Source organism: Tursiops truncatus, chromosome 8 (assembly GCF_011762595.2).
Source record: "Tursiops truncatus isolate mTurTru1 chromosome 8, mTurTru1.mat.Y, whole genome shotgun sequence".
NCBI lineage: Eukaryota > Metazoa > Chordata > Mammalia > Artiodactyla > Delphinidae > Tursiops > Tursiops truncatus.
The window spans coordinates 72935870-72963377 of record NC_047041.1 but is presented as its reverse complement, the minus strand read 5'-3'; the positions used below and the strand labels follow the sequence as shown (position 1 = coordinate 72963377).

Genomic DNA, 27508 nt, shown 5'->3' with positions numbered 1-27508 from the left:
CATCCGATGATGGACACTTAGGTTGCTTCCATGTCCTGGCTATTGTAAATACAGCTGCAATGAACATTTTGGTACGTGTCTCTTTTTGAATTATGGTTTTCTCAAGGTATATGCCCAGTAGTGGGATGCTGAGTCGTATGGTAGTTCTATTTTTAGTTTTTTAAGGAAACTCCATACTGTTCTCCATAGTGGCTGTATCAATTTACATTCCCACCAACAGTGCAAGAGGGTTCCCTTTTCTCCACACCCTCTCCAGCATTTATTGTTTGTAGATTTTTTTTTTTTTTTTTTTTTTGTGGTACGTGGGCCTCTCACTGTTGTGGCTTCTCCCATTGTGGTGTACAAGCTCCAGACGCACAGGCTCAGCAGCCATGGCTTACGGGCCCAGCCGCTCTGCGGCATATGGGATCCCCCCGGACCGGGTCACGAACCCGTGTCCCCTGCATCAGCAGGCGGACTCTCAACCACTGTGCCACCAGGGAAGTCCTGTTTGTAGATTTTTTGATGATGGCCAATCTGACTGGTATGAGATGATATCTCATTTTAGTTTTGATTTGCATTTCTCTAATGATTAATGATGTTGAGCATTCCTTCATGTGTTTGTTGGCAATCTGTATATCTTCTTTGGAGAAATGTCTATTTAGGTCTTCTGCCCATTTTTGGATTGGGTTGTTTGTTTTTTTTGATATTGAGCTGCATGAGCGGCTCGTAAATTTTGGAGATTAATCCTTTGTCAGTTGCTTCGTTTGCAAATATTTTCTCACATTCTGAGGGCTGCCTTTTCATCTTGTTTATGGTTTCCTTTGCTGTTCAAAAGCTTTTAAGTTTCATTAGGTCCCATTTGTTTGTGTTTTTATTTTCATTTCTCTAGGAGGTGGGTCAAAAAGGATCTTGCTGTGATTTATGTCATAGAGTGTTCTGCCTATGTTTTCCTCTAAGAGTTTGATACTGTCTGGCCTCACACTTAGGTCTTTAATCCATTTTGAGTTTATTTTTGTGTATGGTGTTAGGGAGTGTTCTAATTTAATACTTTTACATGTACCTGTCCAGTTTTCCCAGCACCACTATTGAAGAGGCTGTCTTTTCTCCACTGTATATTCTTGCCTCCTTTATCAAAGATAAGGTGACCATATGTGCGTGGGTTTATCTCTGCCTTTGCCCATTTTAGAATTGAGTTGTTTGTTGTTGAGTTGTAGGAGTTCTTTATTCTGGACATTAATCCCTTACCAGATATATAGTTTGCAAATATCTTCTCCTGTTCTGTGGGCTTTATTTCTCTTAGATACTCCTTTAGATGCACAGAAGTTTTTGATATTGATGAAGTCCAATTTATCCTTTTTTTTTTATTGCCTGTACTTTTGGTATCACGAAGTCATTGCCAAATTCAACTTCTTAAAGATTTTTCCCCATGTCTCCTAAGAGTTTTCTAGTTTTAGCTCCTACATTTAGGTCTTTGATCCATTGAGTTAATTTTTATATGTAGTGAAAGGTAAGGGTATGACTTCATTTTTTTTTTGCAAGTGGATATTCAGTTTTATAGTACCATTCGTTGAAAAACTGTTTTTTCCCCACTGAATGACATTGGTACCCCTGTTTTGAAAATCAACTGACCACATATGTGAGGGTCTCTTTCTGGATTTTCTATTTATTCCATTGGTCCATACGTCTATCCTATGCCAACACCACACTGTTTTGATTATTCTAAGTTATATAGTAAGTTTTGAAATCGAAAACTGAGTCCTCCAAATTAGTCCTTTTTCAAGATTATTTTGCCTATCTTGCATTGTAATTTTAAATATTAGTTCCATTTGATTATTTCATTTTTCTTCTTCAGGTACTTCAATTATATATATATATGTTGGATTATCTTTACCTATTTTCTTTATTGACCATTTTCTTTCCAGGTATTTTTATTCTTTTTTTTTAATTATTCACAGTATTTATTCTATAAGGTTGCTGCAAATGCAGAACTAACAAATACTGAATCATTATCCCAAAGGAAATACAGAGTTAGGTTCCTGTAAGCCTCAGATCACATTTTCATTAATCAATGCATAACCTTGTTTTATGTGTGTTTCAGTTTAAAGACACCTTAATCTATCTTTTTTTTGATTTATTAACATTGAACTTAACAGCAACAGCACTATAAGTCACTCCTAAATAAAGCTTATCTAACACATGTTCTGTTAAGGATGATTTTACTTTTTTTTTTTATTTAATACTCATTTTCTTAGTTATTTTAATGCCTTTCTTCAATGGCCCCTGTAGTTCTTTTTATTCTCTATTGGGGTTCTTGTCATTTGTTCTTTATTTCTAAAATAATAATGTCTATTTCATTTCTTTCCTGCATTCAGTCATTCATGCTTTATATATTCCTGCTGTTTTTATATTTGCACTCTGAGTTTCTGAATTTCTGATTAGGAGTGAGTTTCATATCTCTAAAAGTTTGTTAAAGTATAATTGACTCTGGCTGGAATACTGTATTACAGTTTTTTCTACTTTGGTTTTTTAGAAGAATTTGCATCGGCTGACATATTTTCTCATTTTTAATAGTTTTGTACACAAGTTTCTGCTCTTTTATGTTCATTTTGTAAAGACTTATTTACAGGTACATTGAAGTTTATGGTACTTTCTGCCTCCATTTATGCTAACAATGTCAGTATGTATACATTTATTTGCTCTCCTTGTTGACCTATAAGTGTTTTCGGAAAGAATGTGAAGAGATTCAGATTTAGGCAACCACCATTTTCCTGGAACAATCCAGACAGGAGGGAAACTTTTCTATATCCTCCCTGTGACACGCCCCCCCCAAGCTAGATTAATAGCACCATCTCCGTATTCTTAAGCATCCTTTACTACACTATGGTGGAACTTACCACATTGTTATAGAAATTGATTTACCTTTCCAACTACACGCTGGGATACTTAGAACATATAGCTTTTCTTCAATATAGGTGGTTATGACTTTATTCCTAACTACATTAACTGGATTTATAACATGACTCTGCTGCTTACCATCAATATAACCCTGAGCATATAAGTTGCTTCACCACGGTATTCTAGTTTTCTCATCTGGTTTAGGAAGTTTGAGGACTGACATGATCTTATTTAAATGGATTACTCTGGTTGATGAGTTGAGACTAGACTAGGAATAGGGACATAGCAAAGGTGGAATCAGGGAAAACTACTTATTGCAGACTATGGCAACAGTACAGGTTGCAGATGAAACAGTACAGATGAGAGATGGTAACAGTTTGGACCAGACTCTACAGAGGTGGTGAAAAGTGGTCAGAGTCTAGATACACTATAAATATAAAATTAACAGAATCTGCTGATAAATTACATTTAGAGTGTGAGGGAAAATTTAAGGAATAAAAGATAATTCCAAGTTTTGGGAGGCCCAGTAACCCAGGGAAGAATAATTTTCAAGGAGAGAGTGACCAATAACATCAAGTGCAGCTGATCAGTCAAATAAGATGAAGATGGATAATGGACCCTGGAATTGACAAGGTGGAGGTCCTCTGGTGACTTTAATAAGAGTGTCTTTGGTATGATTATAGGGACCAAACCTGACTAGGATGGATTCAAAAGAAAAGGGGAGAGGAAGAAGTGAACAGTGTTTACTAGCCCTACTGTAGATTTATACTGTAAAGAGAACCAGAGAAATGGCGAGAGAGGGATATGGGATTGAGGAAAGATTTTCATTTACATATGATAGGTTTATACAATGTATTTATATTGCTTGCGATAGTCCTGTTGAGAGGAAATACTGATGATGCAGGACTGAATGAAATGGGACGAGTGATGTCCTGCACAGGGAGGGGGATGGCCCTAAATAGGAGCATGGAGAGCGTGCATAGCAACGGGAAATGCAGAGGCCATGGTCCAGGAGCAGGCAGGCTGTGGAGGTAGGAGTCAGTAAAGTTCTGACTGTTTCTATTTTCTGGGTGAGGCAGGAAGAAAGTTTATCCACTGAGTGTGGGGGAGAGGAGTAAGTGTTGAAGGTGTAAGGAGAGAGGAGATATGGAATATCACCTCACAAAGGAGGAGAGTATGATGGCTTTGGAGTCAAACAAGCCTGGGTTTCAATCCCACCCTCACCTGAGTGCTGCTTGGGGCCTTAGGGAGGTTAACCCTCCCCGATCCTACCTCCTCATGGTCAACATGGGAATAAAAAGGCCTTCAATACCTGCACCCACATCTCACAGGGTTGTCCTGAAGGTCAGTGAGATGCTATGTGTCAACTCCCAACACATGGTAGGCACCTAATAAATACCATTCATTCCTTTCCTACTTTCTTATCTTCTGTTCTCCCATTTCCCTCTTTTTATCTCAAGTATATATGGATGAGGATGAAATTAAAAGTCTCATTGACAATTTTGATATTAAAGAATGAAATAATCCTTCATTTTTCCTTTCTCTTCCGGACCCCTTGGGACTCTTTCAAACCCTAACACCCAACCAAATCCGTCAGTCAAGCAACCAATGGGTATCTGAGAACCTTCTCTGTACCCAAAGCTGTGTGTGCGCTGGGGTAGAAGAGGGACAAGAGAGAGGCTGTTCTTCTCTTAATTAAATAACCTTACGTTATGAGCAGGAAAATGAAAATCAGAAGGAAAGGTATCCCCCACATGCACACGAGTCTAACACAAAAATACCGTGCATCCTTCAAGCCCAGCTCTAAGCACGTAATCATCATCTGAGGGCACCCAGAGACCATCAAGTTCAAACTCTTGACTTTGCGTGACACCCAGAGAAGGGAAGTTCTTCCTTTGGGTCATGTAATTGAGTAGCAGAGATAGCGCCGGAATCCAAATCTTCTCATCTACTGGCTAGGATTCACTGAATTTTATTTCATAACATTTTCCTCCTCCTCTTCCTCCTTTCTCCTCCTACTACTACTGTTGGTAAAAATTATTAACATTTACTGAGTGCTTACTATGTACCAGCCATAAATCTATATGCTTTCCATGTATTACTTCAATTAAATCCATGATGTAGGGTCATTTATTACCTTTTTCTCCCCATAAATGACAAAACTGTGGTCCATTTAACTTATTAGGGAAACCATTGGAAAATGAGGGATTTGGATATGAACACAGCAGTCTGGCTCTAATCCAAAGGCTTACTCACAAATCATCATTCATTATACCTTACTCATTTCCACTGGAAGTCAGTTCTCCCACATTCAAACCCTCGAACAGTTAACTCGTGTCTTTGCTTCTGACAATGCTTAGGGCTCTGAGCATTTCATGTCTTGGAATTGTGGGTTTATGCCCATCTCTTCAAATACTCTTCCAAGAACATTAGATGTCAGCTCCTTCAAGGTCCAGAATTCTCTCTCATGCCTAGCCATTTATGCATAGCATTCCTCCCCTCATTTCTTCACTCATTCATTCCCTAATTCAACAAATCCTCAAACAAGTATCCACTCTGACTCAGGCATTCAGCCAGGTGCTGGGGATATAGCATTGAAACGCAAGACAAGTTCAACTTGCTGACACTTTTTTTACGCAGGCCTCTCACTGTTGTGGCCTCTCCCGTTGCGGAGCACAGGCTGCGGACGCGCAGGCTCCGCGGCCATGGCTCACGGGCCCAGGCACTCCGCGGCATGTGGGATCTTCCCTGACCGGGGCACGAACCCGTGTCCCCTGCATCGGCAGGCGGACTCTCAACCACTGCGCCACCAGGGAAGCCCTGCTGACACTCTTTACCGGAGGTGAGGAGTACGGGTCAGAGAGAATGAGACACGGTAAAATTGTAAACAGGTAAATGATCAAGATGATTTCACACAGTGAAAGTCCTTCACAGGCAATAAAAAAGGATGAGATTATTAATGGGATCAAGAGCGATCAGCTCGAGACGGCACCACATCCCTCTAGAAGCTCAGGCACACGCCTTCCAGAGTAATTTCCGATATAAATACCACTGCCATTTCTTTTTAGCAACCAGTGTCAGATTATCCTGGACACAAATAACAGGACTTACTCTAGCAATACTGTGCTCTCTGAATAGTGAAAAACAAAAGCCAAGCGATCGGCCTTTTCATCTGTCTCTCAGCACCATTTGACAATTTCCTCTTTTTTGACCATGTAATTGTATTTTCCAAAGGCCTTATCAGAGAACCCATCTGAGCAGAGGCTAACATCATCACTCAGTAACGTGTCTGTAATTGGAGGGGATCTCATCCGTATTCCACATGAGTTGGACGTGTGGGCTGAGGTGAACGCAAGAGGAGGTCTTGTGGGCTTGTCTTTGAAGGATCATCTGTGGGGTCCCATCCTCCTGTCATCTGTACTTCTCATTAATTCTGCTGGAGAAGGAGGTGAGGATGCACAGCCCTCTCTAGAGACCTATGCACTCCATCCTCAAAGCCTTCTGCTTTCCCCAGTTCCCACTTCAAGCTCCTGGCATATCACAGTGACAGGAACCCCTCTTTGTGCACAGTAAATTACAGTTTACATGGTATTTTCACACCCTTTTTTTCTTCCTGAAGAGATAGACAAAAGCAATTATTCTTGCCACCCTACTTTTACTGATGAGAAGCTCAAGGAAACACAGCTAGGAAGCAGTAAAGCCAGAGAGTGATCCAGGGTATCTGACTTTGAACCCGTAACAGTAAGGATCCTGGTGGGAAATAGTCACCATACTGAAATTTGGTCATTTGAAAAGAGAATAAAAAATTAAAGGGATTATTTACAGAAAGAAGTATGAGCAGGGAGACAGATAAACCACAAGAGATGGCAGACTACCAGAGAGACTGTAAAAAGTGGGTGGAGGCTTGGGAGCTCTTTCCTTCCTGGGCATAAAAGGGCCAGGAACTCAAAAAAGGGGCCACCTGATAGGGCCTGTGGCTTTCAGTCAAAAGTGACCCAGTGCCATGTGACCACACAGAGAAGGAGATGGGGAGTAGAAACCCTCACCTCCCTCCGACTTCCTGCCTCTTCTTCCTGCTGATGAAATTCAAAAGAAATCTAGATGGCAAAGGAGCCCCCAGATGCAGTCCACATAGGTCAGCCCGCAAGGACACAGAGCAGAGTGGAGCAGAGACGGGAGAGATGTTTCTGGAGAAGCAGATGGAAGATACCCAGCCCAAACCCCACGCTTTTACCACCATCCTACCCTGTCTCCCCCTTGAGGGAAGGCTGGAGTCAGTACCTAAGCACACTCCCTTTTGAAGGAGGTGACATTTGGGTTAATCCCAGTGATTGCCCATCTTGCAAATAGCAGGTCACCTTTTTCATGTGGCACTTAGTAAGGACAAGCTTTAGGGCAAGGCTGGGTCATATAACGTGTATGTTGAATAGCCCTGTGGATACTGTAAACGTTGTCATCATTTTCGTCTCCACTGAAATCAGGAATCGAGGTTGACTCCAAGTGAAGCCTTGAACCCACCTGCAGATGTCTAGTCCATTGCTGCATGGCTCTAACTTCAGGGGGTAAGCAGGAACCCCCTCAAGCTGTCCAGGACCCAACTTGCAGTCAAAATATAGCAGGAAAAGAAAAAGATCAAGCTACGGGAAGGAGTCAACATTAGGATGATCAGAAAAGCCGAGTACAGAGTGCAGAAAGGGCTGTCCTGCCAGTGGAGATGCCGAGGATTGGGCCGGCAGAGGAGCCGTGACACTGAGGTCAGTCAACGGGGAAGAAATCCAAACAAATTGCCAAACTGAGTGCGGAAAGCAGTAGGCATCAAAAGTTAGGGATCGGTGAACCAAGAAGACGGGAGATGAGACTATGAGGTGAGAGTAAGGGGGAAGACGGGCCTGGGGAAAAGCTGCGGTCAGGCACTGGCTCCGAGGGGCCTGCCATGCTACTTCATGTGGAAGGGGCGGCTGTGTTGTAAGGACCCGTGAGAAGACAGCAGCAACAGGCAGAGGCCAGGTTTCCCAAAGTAAATGCCTAACAAGAGCTCCCAGCCAACACGGTTAATGGACTTCGGAGACAGAAGCTGGGTCAGCCTCTCGGACCCACTCATATTCTTTCCCCCGTTTGATCGTGGCCTTGAAGATTCCCTGATGGCAGGAACATCCATGTATATAACTGATTCCTGATTAGCCAGATACTCCTGTTATCTCCTTGTATTTGTCCTCCTGTTTACTTCTGTTCTGCTCAGATGTGGAAGACCCATCAGCAGCAGCAGCATCATGGCGGCATTTACTGAACAATCACCAGGCATGGTACTGAACTACTGATATGCTGTGGCAACACCGTTGACAGCCTACAGATGTCATTTCCCCTTCCTTGTTCCAAGTACCTCAGTTTTGTTGAGGGAGATGTGTACCGGCATCATGGAAGGAAGGATGGTTGGTCTAAGGGGTCAATCATGGTGACCCCTTTTCCCTTTGTCATTGTCTCTAGATGCTTTTCGTTTTTTTTTTAACATCTTTATCTTTATCGGAGTATAACTGCTTTACAATGGTGTGTTAGTTTCTGCTGTATAACAAAGTGAATCAGCTATACGTATACATATAACCCCATATCTCTTCCCTCTTGTGTCTCCCTCCCTCCCACCCTCGCTATCCCACCCCTCTAGGTGGTCACAAAGCACCGAGCTGATCTCCCTGTGCTATGCGGCTGCTTCCCACTAGCTATCTATTTTACATTTGGTAGTGTATATATGTCCATACCACTCTCTCACTTCGTCCCAGCTTCCCCTTCCTCGTGTCCTCAAGTCTATTCTCTACGTCTGTGCCTTTCTAGAGGCTTTTCACTGGCAAGGGTGACAGAGTACATGGATAAAAAGGATGGCATCGGTCCCGGATGACATGTCTGAGCGGCAACTCATCTCAGGCACTGCCTCATCTAAACTTCCCGTTTAAATAAACATTATGTATCCTTACAGTTTAAACCACTGTTGTTTGCAACCAGGAACGTCTCATCTGATGCATGTGCACTGTCACACTTAATTCTAGTAATCCCATGAGGGAGGCATTATATTAACCTTATCTCATGATTGGGACTTATAAGAGTTAAGTAACTTGCCAAGGGTCCCACAGCTAGCGGCAGAGCCAGAGTTGAAACCCAGAGTCATCCAAATCCAAAAGCTTGTGCTCTTAACCATGAAACTACACTTGCTCTCACTGTGCTCACCGATGCCTGACCCTGGCCAGCACCAGCTCCACTTCAGCCACATGAAATAAGATTTAGCATCACGCCCACGCTCAGAGCATCTGACCCTCATCATACACCCACTTCAATCTTGTAACTCCCATCTTAGCATAGGCTAATCGCTACGGTCTCACCTAGTTACAGAGCTGAGACAGGCCACGCTGATCCAAGGGCAGGGGCACTTGGCTCCCTGCCCTGTTGCCATAGTCACTGCTGTGCGTGACAGGCCAGAGGCGTGGATTACAGCCCAAAGCAGGAGGCTAGAGGCCTGCAGGTAGATACTGTTCCCCACACTGCCAAGGGACAGAGCTGTCCAGACTATCCTACAAGGAACAAAGCAGCCCTCATTCCTCCTAAGTATGTTCCTGCTGCACACCGATGGCGTATCAGCCTTTATTCTGTTAAATGAAAAAGCAAATTAAACACCAATACGTACAGTGCTGTCTTATTATTGAAAAACTGTGTGTTTGCATAGGCAAAGAAAAATTCCAGAGAAGAGAAATAAAACTGGTAATAATGATGACTTCTGTGCAATGGAATTAGGGGCAGGGTGATTGGTATCACGTGGTTTTGAACAGTTTGCACCTTTCATGCTTTTTTTTATTTATAAGTTATCCAGTATTTTATTACCTATTATATCATTTATATGGTGAATGCTTTATAATAAATTAATTATTCCACTAGATTAAGCTAAAAATAACCTACACTGCAAGAATTTTCACCCCAAACTTCACAGTGTTGCTTAGAATTTGTGTCCTCATAGCTTCTTGTTTTCTTCTTTGTTTTTAATTCTGTGTCAAGTGTGAATCAGGCAAGCACCTTTCATAATTTAAGAAAATTAAAGGAAAAACATGTCCACTTAACTTCACAGTAAGGCTATACCAAAACAGCCTGGAACAATCATGAAATCCAGCCTGAAGAGCTTACTAAAGGGTTTGATGAAAGCCCCTTACTGCGGGCCTCAGCTGTAGGTTGAAGAAACAGACCCACAGAATTTTACGATGGTGATATATCCACAGTCCAGGCAAGTATATCCAACTGTATTTACTCTCCAGCAGAGAGGGCACATGCCCCTTAATCCTACCTGTGATTGGCTTCTGTTTGTACCCTCTCTGTAAATTACGTCCACTCCTTCATGCCTGCCAGAGCTCCTGCGGACACAGGACACATGTAAATTCAACTCGAGAGTGAGGCATAGTTCACCCTGTGCTGTGAATCAGACCAGGAAATCACTGGAAGTCTTTTATAGATTAACTGCCTTCCTCGAGCAAAGAATAATCCTCAGAAATTCAAAGCAAAAGGAGGGGATACGGGGATATATGTATACGTATAGCTGATTCACTTTGTTATACAGCAGCAACTAACACAACAATGTAAAGCAATTATACTCCAATAAAGATGTTAAAAAAAATTTTTAATTTTAAAAAAAGAAATGCTAAGCTTACTTCATCTTCACCTTTCCCCAGGCCTTATATTTACAAAGCACACTGAAATTTACAACACCTATTCCCATGCAGGTTCTCTCTTCACCCTCACAATAACCCTGTACAAGCAGACTGAGTAGAAACAATGCCCATTCGATACAGATCAGGAGACTGAGGCAAAGAACAAGGAGACTTAACTAACGGAACCACCTAGAATGATAGGATCACAAGTCAGAAGCCACAAATACAGACCCTTAGACCACTCTTCCATTTATTTATTCATTCAGGTATTCACAAATCTTTGTTGACTACCTATCATGTGACAGCTCCACAATATACACCGGTGATACAGTGGTGAGCCCTCGGGGTGTATGCAGCCTGCGAGAAAGACAGACATCAATCAAATGATCAAAAACCACTCTGTAGGGCTTCCCTGGCGGCGCAGTGGTTGAGAGTCCGCCTGCCGATGCAGGGGACACGGGTTCGTGCCCCGGTCCGGGAGGATCCCACATGCTGCGGAGCGGCTGGGCCCGAGAGCCATGGCCGCTGGGACCGCGCGTCCAGAGCCTGTGCTCCGCAACGGGAGAGGCCACAACAGTGAGAGGCCCGCGTACCGCAAAAACAAAAAACAAAAAAAGCAAACACTGTAGATAAACAGTTTATGGTGAAACTGTAAAACACAAGAAACTTCTTTCTTTTGTCCTGAAGATTAAGGATAAGTAGAAATGAACTTGATATTCGAGAAATGGCATGTACAGAGATCCTGCAGCTTAAACGAATATGGTACTTGTAGTGCAAGAGGAAATTGAAGAAGGAAACATGGGCCAGACTATTCAAAAATTTAAGCTATATTAAGGATTGTGACTTTTAGCCTAAAACTCATAGAAGGCCATTAAACGAGCTTACATGTGTATTGGGGTGGGAAGGGCATGTGGTGATCAGGTTTGCAGGGTGAAGTCTTTATGTATCGCCCTAATGTCCATGAAAAACTGCTGCCTGTGAAAATGACTCAGATTCAGTGTGCTCACCTACCTCCTTGGCCTTGTTCTCTTATTAGCTCCTGCAGGCTCTAGTACATATCTAATTAGATACCAATAAAAGAAGCAATAATGACAAATGCCCTCCTAAATGGGGGTCCCCTACCGCCCAACCCTTTATTTCACCATCAGTAGTTTTTAATGAGACCTTGCGATTGCGAAGTCACCTTAAAGAACACACAGAGTTTATCACCTTGAAATAGGGAATATCAAAATTTATATTGGAACAGTGTAAAGCCAGCTGTGTAACACTGGAGACCGGTGTAACACATCTATTTCACATTTGAAGAAATGGCCGAATGGCTCATTTGCAGTCAGTCATGATTTAAGATTAGGTCCCTGGTCATTACACATCAGCACAGAGGCACATGCAAGGCATACCAATCATATGTGGATAATGGGCCATTCGAAGGCCTGACCCCATATTATATCTGTGGGATTGAAGTCATGAACCTGTCTGTCAACATTGTAGATTCCAGGAAGGAAGGAGAGTCTTTAAATCTAAAAATAATTTCACATAAGCTTTCTAGAGTCCAAAGACCAACAGTGGTTGGAATTTATAACAAGGTCGATTTTGGTGCAACAAGGAAGCAGCTCTTTGAAGTGACCAGCCTCCCCAGTCTGAGAAAGTAATACATGGAACTCGGCCTTTGTTGGTTTCAGTTTATAAATGGGATGGCTTACACTTCTTCCATGAGAAGTTAGAAGTGTTATCTTGTCACATGGGAGTGTTAAAAAGATAGAGGAGGAGAAGGAGGGAAGAAGGTAGAGGGGATTGGTAGAGAATAATCTCCCTGAGAAAGGAGTAAAGCTGGGCTTCCCTGGTGGCGCAGTGGTTGAGAGTCCGACTGCCGATGCAGGGGACGCGGGTTCATGCCCCGGTCCGGGAAGATCCCACATGCCGCGGAGCGGCTGGGCCCGTGAGCCATGGCTGCTGAGCCTGCGCGTCCGGAGCCTGTGCTCCGCAACGGGAGAGGCCCGCATACCGCAAAAAAAAAAAAAAAAAAAAAAAAAAAAAAAAGGAGTAAGGAACGACCTCTGGACTCTGGCTCCAGCCTGCCACTGACTTACTATGAACCCCTGGACGAGTCATTTCTGTTCTCAGCACCTCAAAAGTCCCTATCTATACGATGCAAGAACATCTACCTCAGAGTGCTTTTACAAAAAAACCAAGTGAATATATAAATCACCTCTTAAAAAAAAAAGAAAAAAAGTCCAAAACACTAACCTCCACTCAGCAATGACTGAGCAAAAAGCCTGAGTTTTTCCCAGCATAGTGCTGGGCCTCTAAGGGCAAAATGTCAAAGAATTCAAGAAATTGGAATCATAGATTGCCCAGCTCCTTCCTTGCTTCCGCTTCAAAGACAGCACCAACTTGGAGAACACTGAGTAACTGCATGAGCTGTGCTGGGGACACACCAGAATGAAACACAGCCCAAGGCTCTTAACCTCCAGCGGAAATGAAATTCCATTCTGGGTAATACCAGTATTCTGAGTATCCCAAAGAAGCCAGCTCATGGCCCCAACTCCAAGCCTGTAAGTTCCTACGTGTGAAATTTGCTGTCAGGTAAGTGATATCCTCAGACTAATAGACTCTAACGAGTAGAGATGCAACAGGACACTCCTGAGGACGAGTTAGAGACAGCATCACACAGGCCCTTTAAGGAGAAGGGAAATTATTTCAACTCTAATTGCCCCAGAAAACCCTCAGTTGAGGGCCCAGGCACATTAACCAGCTGGCTTAGTGGCTCTGGAGCTCCATCTGGGAGTCACACTCGCAAGAAGTTAAGATGGATGGGCTGAGAGACAAAAGTCAACTGAACTGGGGGTTAGAGCAGGGAAAAGCGTGCACGGAAACCTTGTCCTTCCAAGGTTTCTCATCTTCACACCCCATCCCCACCACACCCCCTAAGAGAAAAGCAGCCGAACAGGTTCAGCTATAAATCTGTTTCCTTGCCTCCAACCGCTCTGCCTATTATTTATAACGTTAATTTAAGTTCCCAGAGAGATAGATGAATTTCTTTCTGGTAGTGTGGAAAGTCAGTTCTTTTCAATGACAACATCTGTACCCCTAGTCTAACTAGAAAACTAATGTAGTATTTGGAATTCTTTTTCCTTTCCAATTAAAAAGTCCTCATGGCTGGCTCATGCATTTTTTTATTCCCCAATGCTCCTTTCCAATGAGTGAAGCATAAAAGGAAAGAGACAACTAATGTATAAATGTATTTTTTTTTCAAAAATACCGTTGCATCATACATATTGTTCTGGTTTGACTTTTTATTTTCTCTCACTGCTTTCCTTTTTAAGGAATAACCATACACATCCATCATAAGGGGCAGAGTAGAATTGTAACAATAAAGATGCAAGCTTCAATATTTTCTCCTACAAGAAAACATTATTTCTCCTGCAGCCTATTTCCCCCTCCATTCATCCTGTATAGACCCATGCCCATGCAATACAATCACAACTCAAGATGTGTCTGAAGGCATGTAGATGAAATCACTGTAAGTTGGAAATGAAGTCTTATTTTCCTTCCTATTTTAATACACCTTAGGCCCCATGTATGCAATACTGTGCCTCCTTATTAATCTCCTCATGGCCTCAGGTAGCCAACAAACCACCAGATAAAGAGATAACAAACCACCTATTGTATTTCTTTTTAGTCCTTTCCATTTGCAATTTTGAAAGCTCAGGAGTGCAGGTGGATAGGGGGAAATGCAGGCCACTCTCTCATTATCCATTTCAATTGATCCTTTCGCCTCCTACCTCTCTCTGCCACTGAGGCCACGGTTGACCAAAAGCATATTTAAACCCACCAGGCAACAAGAGGAAAAGATAAAGGTTTTGGAAAAGACAAAATGAGAAATAGGTTTATCTACTGATGTCATTAGAAGATAGGGCAAAGTTAAATTCGGAATCCACCTAATGAGGTTGGGATGAATAAGCCACAGGGTACAAAGCATGAGTGGAAGTGTGAGGGTCTCAGCCAGAATGAGACAGCCAACATGGTAATGTCTGAGCTGTCGTAACAATTAAGCAGCCACTCTCTACTCTGCCAAAACATCTACAACATGGACTGTATTAAACTGGCCACCTAGACCGTTAGATTCATTCCCTCCCATTATTTAAGTCTTTACAGCTTGGCAGCAGCAAAGGCTTTTTTTTCTTCAGTATTCAGAGGATGTGTTATGTTTTTTAACAGCACAACTATCCATCATCTGCTGACTACAGTACACTGCTCTATCCTGTAGGTTACCAAGCTACCAGGGCCTCCATAGCCAGGGCAGCCTGTACCCTCCAAAAAGGCTGTCTGCTGCCACATGTCTGGGTCAGAATATGTCTGAAAGAAAGAACACAAGGTGGAGGGAACAAAATGCCAACATGTCTTAGATCCAAAAAAGCATATTCAGCATCTACTCCAGCAAGAAGGGAGACAAGTGAGAAAAAAAAAAGATTGGGCAGCTACGGTAAGTAATCTTTGCTCTCCAGCAGCACGCTGCACTGTCAACCCAGGTATCAATTCAGATGACTGCAAACCCCCTGCCGGTCTACTACAGAAGCAGCCCTGTGAAGGTGGCATGCTGGGTTGCTCTCCAGGGTTCTGAAGGCAAAAAAAAAAAAAAAAAAATCATACCCTAACTAGCTCATCTAGCTCACTGTGATGAGCTAGAATCAGAGAGATGCCCAGAAGCGTAGAGGTGGAAGAAGATTTAGAAACAATCTGGTCCTAGCCCCTCTTTTTATACCTAGGGAGCTAAGGCCCAGAGACAGTAAATGAATTTCCTAGGGTCATACAAATTTAACAATTTCTTTCATCTCAAGTTTTCAATCCAGAATGTTTTTGTGCTAGAAAGGCAGATTTTCAAAGTAGAGAAGCGAAGAGTATCTATTTTGTTTAGGAGACCCAGGAAACTATAACATATGAGTTTCCTCATTCACCTGCTGTATTTACACCTCCTCCTAAAAGCTCTGACGATTTTGCCTCATGGCTTGAGGAGGGGCGAAGTAAATCTTTGAACCTCTTCTCTCACAGAAATATAAAAGGAAAGACGCCATACCACATTCTCAAAGCCCTGCCAGGACCAACAAAAGATCGTATTACATTGGAGGGGATGTTTCCTTCCCCATTCAGCCTCAGTTACATATTTTTAAAGAAACTCTGCAATTACTTATTTTTAAAGGGACTGTGTTGGCATAAAAACCGTGCACCATGATGTTGCAGTACCTACCATGGAACTAAAAGACAAACTACGGGGGAACCACGCCTAGGATTTGGCAGTCAGAATAACTTCAGGGACCTCAAACCCTACACTGCACCACCGATCCACATTACACACTAGATCCTCATCCACGGGACACGAGCCACTGTTTTTATACAGGTGAAAATCTGGCTAAATTGTATTCATTTTCAATATGATACTTTAACATCTTTTCTATATGATGGTATATGTTTATAGTACTTCATGATGCTGTGTGTTCATACAGTAGCTTGGAATTTTCTAAGGATTTTGCACACACTCTCTTGCTACATTCCTACAACAACCATATGGTAGAAGAGTTACTATTACTCCCATTTTACAGATGCAAGCACAGTTTCTGGCATAGGGAGGGAGGAAAGATTAGAGGACAAGACGACGGGAGGAATCTTCAAAGAATGTAAGACACAGATTTCCTGATTTCATATCCCTGCATCACTGCATTTAAGTCACATTTTATAAATGGCAAAACCAAGACAAAGGTCCAGCATTCGCTACAAGTTTAGGTTAGACCACAGAGCCCATATGCCTGGTCACTTGGAGAACAGCTTTTCTTCCCCTGTCCTCCCCTCCCCTGTCATATTTCCTTCTCTGTCTCTTCCTGCAGGCTTTCTCTCACCGCCAACTTCATCCACTCACCCATACACACTCTTCTCTCACCAGCACTATAACTGGCTGTGTAATGCTTGTAAGATGAACCTCATTCTAAGCCCAGTTCTCATGTGACTCGTATGGAATCACATCACACAGTGGCAAAAACTGTAAAGCTGCAGAAATTGTCATGCATTTTCACCTGGGATGGTAAGAAATTGAGAGGCTATTCCATGTCCCCAGGAGCTCTTTCTCCTGTTGTCTCCCAGACCTGATCGTCTCTAGCAGAAATCTAGCAATCCATCGTGCACTTACAACATCCCTTGCACTGTCGCCTTGTACTGTTACTTAAATTTACACGTGGGTTATATCCTATCTTCCTAGCTTGCTTGTCATCTCTTCCTGGACAGAAGATCTGGTGCTACCGGGTTAGCTGGACATGAGGCATATGCTGGATTCTCAGTTTTAATTTTGATGATGAGTTGCGTGCATGTGTTCCCTGTTTGTGAAGTAAATAATCTGTCAGTAGGGGAAGCAGGAGACTGAGAATCTTGGCCTGGCTCCTTTGGAAGCGTTGGCCTTTGATCTTCATCTCTTAATTTCCCCCTCCTTACTCTAGTGCAAATGTTCGTATAAAAGAAAGTGGAGTACATTATACGTGACTTAACTACCTTAAGGAATGTGTGGTTTGATAATATGATGTTTGTAAATACTTTAGGAGCTCTCTGGAAAGAAGATGCCGTGTCACCATATTTCATTATGAAAAACCTAGAGATACAAACAGATGCTCACATCCTGAAGTTACTCTGAAATATTCAAGAGGAACCTTGAATTACTGACTTGTTCAGTGATTTATAGTAAGTTTGTTTTCCTGGTTCTGCATGTTCTTCAAAATCAGTTGTACGGAAACACTGAACGCGCTCTGCAGTGAATAAATAGCGTGCGTTAGAAGTAAAATCTAAATATGTTTACTGTCTAGAATATAATCATTAACGGTCAGAGTGACAACTGGGCTGCAGGTGTGTGTGTGTGCACACGCGCTCTGTCTACCTGTGCACATTTGAACAAATGAGCTGAGAGTTCAGAGCTCCATTACAATGGGACTGTGTAAGAGAAATTTTTGCAGCAGTGAGGCAAGAGGAGGTGGGATTTGCGTGGGAGACCTGCATATTGCAGAAAGTTCTGGCTGAAGGCTGGATACGTGTACCATTTGAATGGAAAACACTTTTGAGTCCATTCCTCCACTGTCACTTCAAGACCAAGATGCTGGGAGTAACGCTTTTCAGTTCTCTCTACTGCTCAGCTGCTATCATGAGTTGTCAGAACAGCCTGTGCACAAGGCTTCCATCTGAGTCCACGATTTTTCTGATAACCAAGGACCAGGGCCAGTCACTGGGGGGGCCCTGGTGGCTTCAGAATTCAAAAGTACTGGACAAATAAACCATGGATTTCCTGATGGCAAGAACTCCTAATGCTTTGTATCTCCACAGCCTGGCAGAGATAGTGTGTCCAATACTTTCATTGGATGGATTGATTGAAAATTAAGAGGTACCTAATAAAGAGAAGGAAAGAAAATCCCTTTTGTGGTGAAAGAACTCTTAGGCCCTGAATCCCCAATGTCAATGGATTGTGGGCTTTGAGTAATGGGGAGAGGCCACAGGGTGAGCCGAGAATGGAGCAGGGGAAGCTGAGGAAGATTAGTTCAGGCCTCCTTCTCAGCTTTGTTGGCAACTATTAATACCAAGGCAGCTAAAGAAAGACCTAAGGCAGTGGAGATAATCAGGCTGGCCACCCAACTGAGTGGTTCCTTTTATGTTTCTAGCTTGAGGTGATCTGCTACCCACATTCTGGGAGTTTCTAACCAGGTCTAGCTGAACAGCTGAAGCAGGGAGAAAAGTGTGTCTCAATAGCAAGCAGAAAGTGTTCACCTACCAACTAAAATAGCGGTCGCTTTTCTTGTGACAATTTGTGTTATTAGGTCTGAAAGGGCTCTGTTTCTCAATTCTAAAAAAGGTAGAAAATCCTGCTACACTCCAGTTCCTCAGAGCAAAAAAAACTGCCTGGCAATCTTCTCTTCCTGATTTCAAGTGTTTTTATGGTTCCTGGACCTTCTGTAGATTTTCTCTCCTGGGAAGACTTCCTGGCATGGTTATAACTTTGTCTTGGGAAGGACATGAATTTCAGAGGCAGAGAAGAGAGAAGACAAGGCTGGGAAGTTAGATCCTGGTTCACAGTTTGGGCTCTGTGCTTTTTATGTTATGTGATTGAGACTGAGTTACTTACCATCTCGGAGCCTTTCTAATTCCAAATCTGTAAAATGGGTCTAATGAAATTGCCCCCACACCACATGGCCATCCTAAGGAGTATTATACTTAGCACATTAGCTGGCCTATGGTAGGTGTGCAATAATAGATGGAGGTCCCTTCCCTTATGCCAAGGCAATGGGTTCCATTAGTAAGATTCCACATCTTACCCAACAACTCCAAAGACTGGCAATACAAGACAAGGGGAGGAAAATACTAGAAATAAAGAACAAACTGCTAACACTGAGTCTGGCTCTTGCCTTGCCTCATATTCTAAGTCCAGTGACAATAGTCCCTCCCGTTGGAACTGAGGTTACATTCTATTTCTGCAATCCTGCTGCTGCTAAGTGGCAGCTCTAGGATTTGATTTTTTTTTTTTTTTTTTTTTTTGCGGTACGCGGGCCTCTCACTGTTGTGGCCCCTCCCGTTGCGGAGCACAGGCTCCAGACGCGCAAGCTCAGAGGGCACAGCTCGCGGGCCCAGCCGCTCCGCGGCATGCGGGATCCTCCCGGACCGGAGCACGAACCTGTGTCCCCTGCATCAGCAGGCGGACTCTCAACCACTGCGCCACCAGGGAAGCCCAGCTCCATCATTTTTAAATGATAAAAATAACAGCCTGAGTGATGAATTCATCTATGTAAAGCACTTAGCACTGTCACTAGCACAGTCAACACTCAATAAATATTATCTATCACATCACCATTTATCATCTACCCAGCACAACTCTAGCAGGTGACAGGTTGAGAAAAATAAGACAGTGTAACTTTAAGGGTAAAGGAATCAAAAAGGAAGAATCTCACGGCAGTATGAAATACAGAGCTTAGAGAATAAAAATCAGCCTTTCTGAATTCACTCTCTGTGACGGTGGCCTAGATGAGTAGTAGAGCAGCATCTTGATAAATAGACCAGAGCTTCTGCCACCCTAAAATCAACCAGTGCTGGCTAGCAAGAAACTTCTGAAGAAGATATGTTTATTCCATGTAATAGACACTAGCCCACCTTCAACTTTCCTCCTCCCTACTGGGGATCTGCTTCAGGTACTTGGATTTCCAGGATCCCTCACTTATTTGCTGCAGCCCAGCCTGTCCTCCAGCTTCTACCCACCCTCTATATTTTTTTTCAGGGGAAAGCACGAATGCAGTCCCCCACTACCACAAACTATGCAGTCGAGTTTCCCACATTTGGGGAAACCACAGGTGCCCCCTCTATTTAAACCACGGGTTTTCCAACGCGAGTCCATGCACCAAGGCTAACCTGCCTGCCTAGGAACTACCCGGAGAGCTTATGAAGAATATGGTTCCACCCTCAGAGAATCTGATCCACTAGGTCAGAGATAGCACCCGGTTACTCATATGCTTTTTATAGGTTCCCCAGTAATTCTTAAGTGTACTCAGGTTTGGGAACTCTGTTTCTAGACTTTTCCTACACCAAAATCAAAATTTACCTCCTCTATGGCCCAGTCATTCCCAGCCTCTCTTTCCCTAACCTATCTAAAAAACCCATTTGTGTTGGGTCCATAAATCATTAACTGGCAACAACTTTATGCTTTCCCTCCAAGATCTTACATAAAAACATGTTATGTCATGAACCAAAGTATAAAAAGTTTCAAGAGAAGGGAAATAATATTTAGAATCTCCTCAATCCATTCCATATAAATGGGGCTGACCCTGAAGTATACTGTGGGTTCCAGCTCTCCTGTTCTCTCCCTACTTTCCTGGTAGAGAGGCCAGGATATACAGTAAATGAAAGTTTGGAGACGAAGAGACACCACAGATGTGCAGAATGAATAATAATAGAACAGTAACAACCACCACCACGTACTGGGTGCCAAAGGCCAAGCACCACCCAAAGCACCTTATGTGAATTATCTCTTCTAACATTAGCATCTGTGAGTATGTGCTAGTATTAGCAGTTCCAAAACTGGGATGAAAAGATATTAATGTGCCCAAATTCCCACAGCTAACAAGTGGCTGAGGATGGCAGAGGAGACTATTTCAGAGGGACCAGAGCATTTTGCAGGCAGGAAACCTTCGATTAGCAGAGACATATCCTCTCTCCTCTTTTGCCTCTTCTCTAGAGAGGAGAATATGGGGAAATAGAAGATAAAACTTTTGAAAAGAGGAAGCAAAAAAATTGCAAAGCAAGGAAACAGTGGTGTCTCCAGGACTTTTCATTTGGGAATTACTAAACGAGGCCTTTGAGGCTCCTTTCTGGCCTATGGCATAGGGGGATATGCAGGACCCTTCTTCTCTCCCATTGGGGCAGCATGAGTGGTGGGTAGGGGGGAGCAAGCGTGCTCCCTGACAGGCCACTTTAGTTCTAGAGAACTGAAAGAGCCAATAAGCTCTTGAAGGTGGAAGTGGAGTTAGTGACTGAGGGCTGGCTTTACCCAGACTGCCCAGCCCACGGTAAAAAGGAGTTTATGGTTTCTATGGAAACGTGGTCCATAGGCACACACATTACATCTAGTTGAAGCCACGATTCTTCAGAAAAATCCAGAAAGTGCCCAAAATAGATGACATCAAACTGTACCAAGACTCACTTTAAGATGGCAGGACTTCCCTTAAACCTGACACTAGTTTCTGTTCTCTGCCTCTCCAGGTCCTCTTCTAAAAAGAGACTGCGGAGCTGGAATGGCAAGTACATTGAAGCATCATCTCATCAGAAATGCCTGACCTTGGATTATGCCTCCTTCTACTGGGTGCCGGAAGGGAGGCTGTCCCCAACATGCCTGTACCTTATCCTGGGCCCAAGAGAACAAGTTCTGTGGCCAAACAATCATTTGAACTTTGACAGTATCATTAACAAAAACCAACAATTCGTAGCTACCTTGCAGCACCAAAAATTCTCTATAATAGGACTCAGATCACTATCCGTAAGGACTTTCAGTGGGTTCTGGAGAAATCAAAATATTCCCCTTGACCACCATCATCCAGCTGTCCAGCCACAAGTGATCCAATAGAGACCAACAGTGTCCTTTCTTCAGCTGGCAGTCAACCTCCCTGCCCAGGGACGGACACAGGAGCCAACATCTCCTTCTCAACCCAACCCACAACCTCCTGTGAAAGCCCCGACTTCAAAATAGTCCTGCCATCCTCTGACAAGCTGGGAGGCTCATTCCTCTGCAGAGGATAAATGGCATCAATTCCAAAAGATTCAAAGAACAGCCTCTTTAAGAAGTTGCCATTTGGAAAAGATATTTAAGCAAAGCTGTGCTTGATGAAGTCGAATAGGATTAGCCGCTCCACTAGCACCGCCTTCTCACATTCAGTCGAAGGTAGACCAGCTCATTCGCTTCCAAGTGGAACGAACTCAACAACAATATATCACACTTAACTGTGATCACAGCTCCATGGAATTCCAGCTAGTACCTGGAGTACACCGAGGTGCACTTAATATTCCCCAATCTATAATCAACCTTTTGTACATTTCTTCCTAATTGCCGGATATGTTTCCATTTTAATGAACTGTTTTCTTAACATATTACAGATGGTCATTCCAGCACGCCTAATGGCCCATTTTGGTATGATAAATGACGATTAGGGTCCTTTGGTTTGTTTCCCAGTAAGGCTTGGAGGGGGTTGGCTTTATCCCTTCCCCATTGCTCAATTTCAAGGGCACAATCACGAAAGATCAAAGGCAAAGTCATACCTGTTGCAGTCGACGTGGAGCAGGAGATGGGAGGCACTAACTGATAGTGCGACCTTGTGCCACTGTCCGTCAGCCATCCGGTACGGAAGTGCCTCTGTCCTGGGCTTGCCATTATGTATGTAGTGGTATCGAATCTCATCCCTCAGACCACTGCTCTCCAGTTCGAAATAGCTGTATGTAAAGAACAAAAATGTGTTTTATTTTACACAGCCATCATCAATCCTCATGACTTACTACCAGGGTTCCCAGTATCTAAAATTAGCTCAGCTTGACCCAAAGAACCACAACCCACAATCAATTGTACGGTATGGAACCCAATACACCTTTTGTCTGGGAGCCCTCACGGTGACAGCTTGAAGCCCTGAAATGGAGACTGAATGATCCGCTGTGAGTGACAGGCCACAAGCTAATTAGCAAAGCTTGGTGCAGTGTCGCTTAAGCATAGTTCAGAATGGAAATAAACTGTCAGAGGAGAGATGAGTAAGGCTTTTTTCTTTTTTTTACTTCCCTCTGGACAAGAAGCTATAAGTGAAGAACAACTCTTAGATAATCAATAGGGGAGCAAAGTTTGAAGCTACTCAAATATGTGTCAGTATTTCAAAATTTCATGGAATGAAACATACAATTAAGTGTTTCTTTCCCCAGATTGTTACCTTCTTTTTTCAGACCCATGAAAAACTTTGAGCACCACCACTGTAGTCTGCACTTTAGTCATGAAAGGCAGCCAACTTTGGGACACCCCTCAGTCACACACCAGGGCTGATACTTTCACGGTTGGCAGGCCTACTTGGTCTCCTACGTGGCCCTTCTGAAACGTGTCACCATGATCGTCATCAACACAGGGCCCAATCTCACGGCCGAGCACTGCACTAGGCATTTAACATATACTATCTAATCTATCACTCACGAAAAACTGTAAGACTGATATTACCCCTTTTGAAATATTAAAAAAAAAAACAACTGAGATTCCGGAATTAAGTAACGTACCCAAGCCAGGATTTAAACTCAGGTCTAGATGTGACAGTCTACGTACTCTATACCAGTTTGGTGCCCATCCCAGAGGCACAGGACAAAGTAGTAAAGATGGCCTCAACTGGCCCTATCTCCCAGCAGCTTATTCATACAGACAACTCAAGAACTACTCGCCTAGACAGATAACCAGGTTCAATCCCAAGATCTGCAAGGACCTACTGCTTCTCCTCTAACCCGCTGAGCTGGCCTGACCCCACTATCCCGGGCACATTTAATCCAGAACATATAATGCATCTTCCATGAGGACTGAGATGAATATATCATGAAACTCAGCCTCTATTATGCATAACTTCCAAATCTCACGTCACAGATGAAAACAAATGCACATTTCTTGCTCATCTTTCACAGAGATCTTCCCAAGAGAGCACTGCAGGGGAAGCAAAATCAAGACCAGCCTCTGACTATCTCATTTGCACTATACAAAGAATCAGGCCCAAGATGACAAATTGAAAATGTTACTTATACTACTGCAGCCGACTCCTGGGCCCAGGTACATACTTACTAGTAATAATATAATACATATTTTTTTAAGACTACTAAGGAGGAAATCCCTTAATATAGAAGACATTCATTTTAAGAGAATTTCCCAATTTTTTTCTAAGCAGCCAGAACACTGGAAGGATCGAACAATCAGAAGACTTAAAAGGTCAGGAAAACCTTAGAGATTATCTAGTCATTCATTAATTTATTCGTATCATGACTGAACACATAGTGAAAAGCCAAGATAGGATTTAAAATACAGATCCTGTTCTCAAGATGCTTTGAGAATAGTGAAAAAGGAAATAAAATGTGTGCCCCTCCCTCCAAAAAAGCTAGAAATTGGACTAAGAGAAACAAATGGGAGGCAAAGCTGTCATTTTAAAAGTGACTGGCGGGCTTCCCTGGTGGCGCAGTGGCTGGGAGTCCGCCTGCCAATGCAGGGGACGCGGGTTCGTACCCTGGTCCGGGAAGAGCCCACATGCCGCGGAGCGGCTGGGCCCGTGAGCCATGGCCGCTGAGCCTGCGCGTCCAGAGCCTGTGCTCTGCAACGGGAGAGGCCACAACAGTGAGAGGCCCGCGTACAAAAAATAAAAATAAAAGTGACTGGCATGTGCTGGAAATGGGCCAAGTGCTTTCATAAACATCTCAATTAATTTCTTCAAGGTAAAGATTATCATCACTATTCTACAGATGAGTTCACAGATGATCAGAGATATTAAGTACCTTGCCAGAGACCACACAGCTCCTGTATGGAAAAGCAGTAGGACCTGACACCTGAGACTGTACCGAGATCAACACATCATAAGAACACTTTCAATCACTTTATTTTGACCAACAAGCTACTGCTGGGGGAAGAGACATGACCTTGAAAAGACCTCAATCAATGACAATCAAAAATACTCCAGATAACTTGAATCATAAAAAAAAAAAGAAAGAAAAAGAGAGGCATATATATTTAACAAGATTTGATCATTATTCCCGGGGTTATGGCCTCAATGCTCAATGTATTATAAACAGATCTTTAAAGATCATTTTGCAATGAATTGGAGTAAGTGGGTACCCTTGGCATAATCACAAGTATACAGTTATGAGAAAACAAATGTGCCCCAATGTTAGGCAAATGGATACTTGTATCTCGGGGTAAAGTATCTGACAGCATCATGCACATGTACAAAAACTTCTGTATCTCAAACAACTTGGGTGAAAGTCAAGATGATGTGTTTAATTTAAAAAAAAACAAACAAACATGTCAGAGTTGAGAACTGCTTACAGGTGACAGTAATTCCCCAGCATTTCTGGCCTGCAGACAGGGCCAAATCCTGTGGCCTGAGAATGCTCTCAGGCAATTAAAAAAAGAAAAAAAAAAAGTTGGATAACTGCAGAAGTGGCCCTAGAGATGACAAAGAAACCAGATGGCTAAGTGATTTCTGGATAAAAGTGTTTCATGAGGGACTTCCCTGGTGGTGCAGTGGTTAAGAATCCGCCTGCCAGTGCAGGAGACACGGGTTCGAGCCCTGGTCCGGGAAGATCCCACATGCCACAGAGCAACTAAGCCCGTGCGCCACAGCTACTGAGCCTGCGTTCTAGAGCCCATGAGCCACAATTACTGAAGCCCGCGTGCCTAGAGCCCGTGCTCCACAACAAGAGAAGCCACTGCAATGAGAAGCCTGCGCACCGTAACAAAGAGTAGCCCCCGCTCCCTGAAACTAGAGAAAGCCCGTGCACAGCAACGAAGACCTAATGCAGCCAAAAATAAATAAGTAATTTTTTTTTAAGTGTTTCATGAGTGCTGGCAAGGGAAAAAGGCAGGATTTCCAGGCAGTAACCCTCTGCTAATACAGATGTACGGCTTAGTCCTGAAAGCAACATGGAGGAGGTGGCCATTCGGCCTGACAGTGCTTGACTGTAGCCTAAAGGGTAGACTCATGATTTGTAGTAGAGCCTTGTTACTCAAGGATGGTCCACTGACCAGCAGCATCATCACCTGTGGAAATTCAGCTTATGGGGCCCCAATCAAGACCCACTTGAGTCAGAATCTGCATTTCAATAAGATCCACAGATGATTCATGTACACATTAAAACTTAAGCAGCACTGTGGTAGAGTACACCAGGTGTCGCTTTACTTCCTGGCCAACTAGTCATGGTAAGAAAGGAGATGTTATGAGCAAGTAAGAGCCATGTGGTGCTTGCAGGGAAAGGAAGGCCACTGGAAGAGATGGTAAGCCAGTGTCCTCTCTGCCCCGAATGCTTTAAGGTCCTCCCAGGAGTTTGCAGGAAGGGGCAGCTGTATGGGTGATAACGTTACCAGCCAGATTTTGTGAGCAGCAATTCTCCCCTTAGCCTGGGACCTCAGCCAAGTGTGCTGTTCTACTGAACTGTCTCGGCTCCCAGAAAAACCTGTGCATCCTTCAAATATTTGAAAACAGCAATGACAGTCACTACAAAGTGTTCTCTTTCAGACCAAGCATCCCCAGCTCTCTCTTTTATACTCCTGTCCCCCACCCAGACTGAGTCCTTCCTGGTCAAGGATGCTGTCTTAACTACTCTTTGCAGATCCTTCCCCAACTTGGTCACCACGATCTACGTATGGTAAAACGGATCAGTTTCCGCCGTAAATACAGCATCCGGGAATAAAGACTCCTCCTCTGGGCTGTACACAACTCTGACTGCATCCTAATGCTTACACTGGCTTCCAAATGTCTAATACTACAAGTCATTTGATACAAGATGCTATGAGGGTGAATCATTCCCATCCTGTATTTACATAGCTCAATTCTTTTCAACCTGAGGCCTTGCTTAAGTGCTAGGCAGACCCTATCCAGAATCAGCATGAATAATTCTCCAAAGCCCACCCTTGAGTATTAAAAACATTCAGTTACTATGAACTGAAGTCAAATTTCACAAGACTGCCTGAATCCCATGCTATATTCATAAATAAAATGTAGGAACAATAATTCCAAATGACATAAATAGGTTATGATCAACAAAGTTATTTTTATTAAAATATTTGGCATTTTCCTGAAAACTTATACCACAGAATCCATTTCTTGAGAATATTAGATAGACCGACAAGATAACTATACACACTCAAAAGTTTGAAGTGGTTATTGCTGGATGAATGTGTTTCTTCCATATACTAGGATGAAAACAGCAAAAGTTAATTTTAAAATGGTATCAAGAAATTCCCTGGCAGTCCAGTGGTTAAGACTCAGTGCTTTCACTGCCGTGGGTCCAGGTTCGATCCCTGGTCGGGGAACTAAGATCCCACAAGCCTAGTGGCGCGACTAAATTAATAAATAAATAAATTAATTAATTAAATAAAATGGTATCCAGTGCTAATTCATTAGTAAAGACAAAAAGTTTCTAAGAAAAAGTCTCTTTTCCAGCGATTCCACAAGGATATATATTGACTATTGGAGAAATAACTAACATCCCCAAAGAGCTCCAGAGTCACTGTAGCACTGGCTTACTTTCCAACAGCTCTCCTGTGCCCCTGAACAACCACCTCCTGGAAGTCTGGGTGGGGAGGTCACGGCAAAATGGATTTGGGAAACAAGGCCACTTCTACCCCATGTGTGTCCCTGGCAGGGTTACTGGGACAGGGAGAAAGCCAGGCAGGCCAC

General features: G+C 43.2%; 1 protein-coding gene across 2 annotated transcripts in view; it reads right to left on the bottom strand.

Moving 5' to 3' along the window:
* NELL1 (neural EGFL like 1) overlaps positions 1-27508 on the bottom strand; it is an 869596-nt gene that overhangs the window by 710027 nt on the left and 132061 nt on the right. The window contains exon 4 of one of the 2 annotated variants that reach the window (XM_019947892.3): positions 22374-22544. The exons of the other annotated variant lie outside the window; for it this stretch is intronic. Coding sequence (XP_019803451.2) covers positions 22374-22544 — 171 coding nt within the window. The remainder of the gene's footprint in view (positions 1-22373; positions 22545-27508) is intronic. 2 annotated transcript variants of the gene reach the window in all.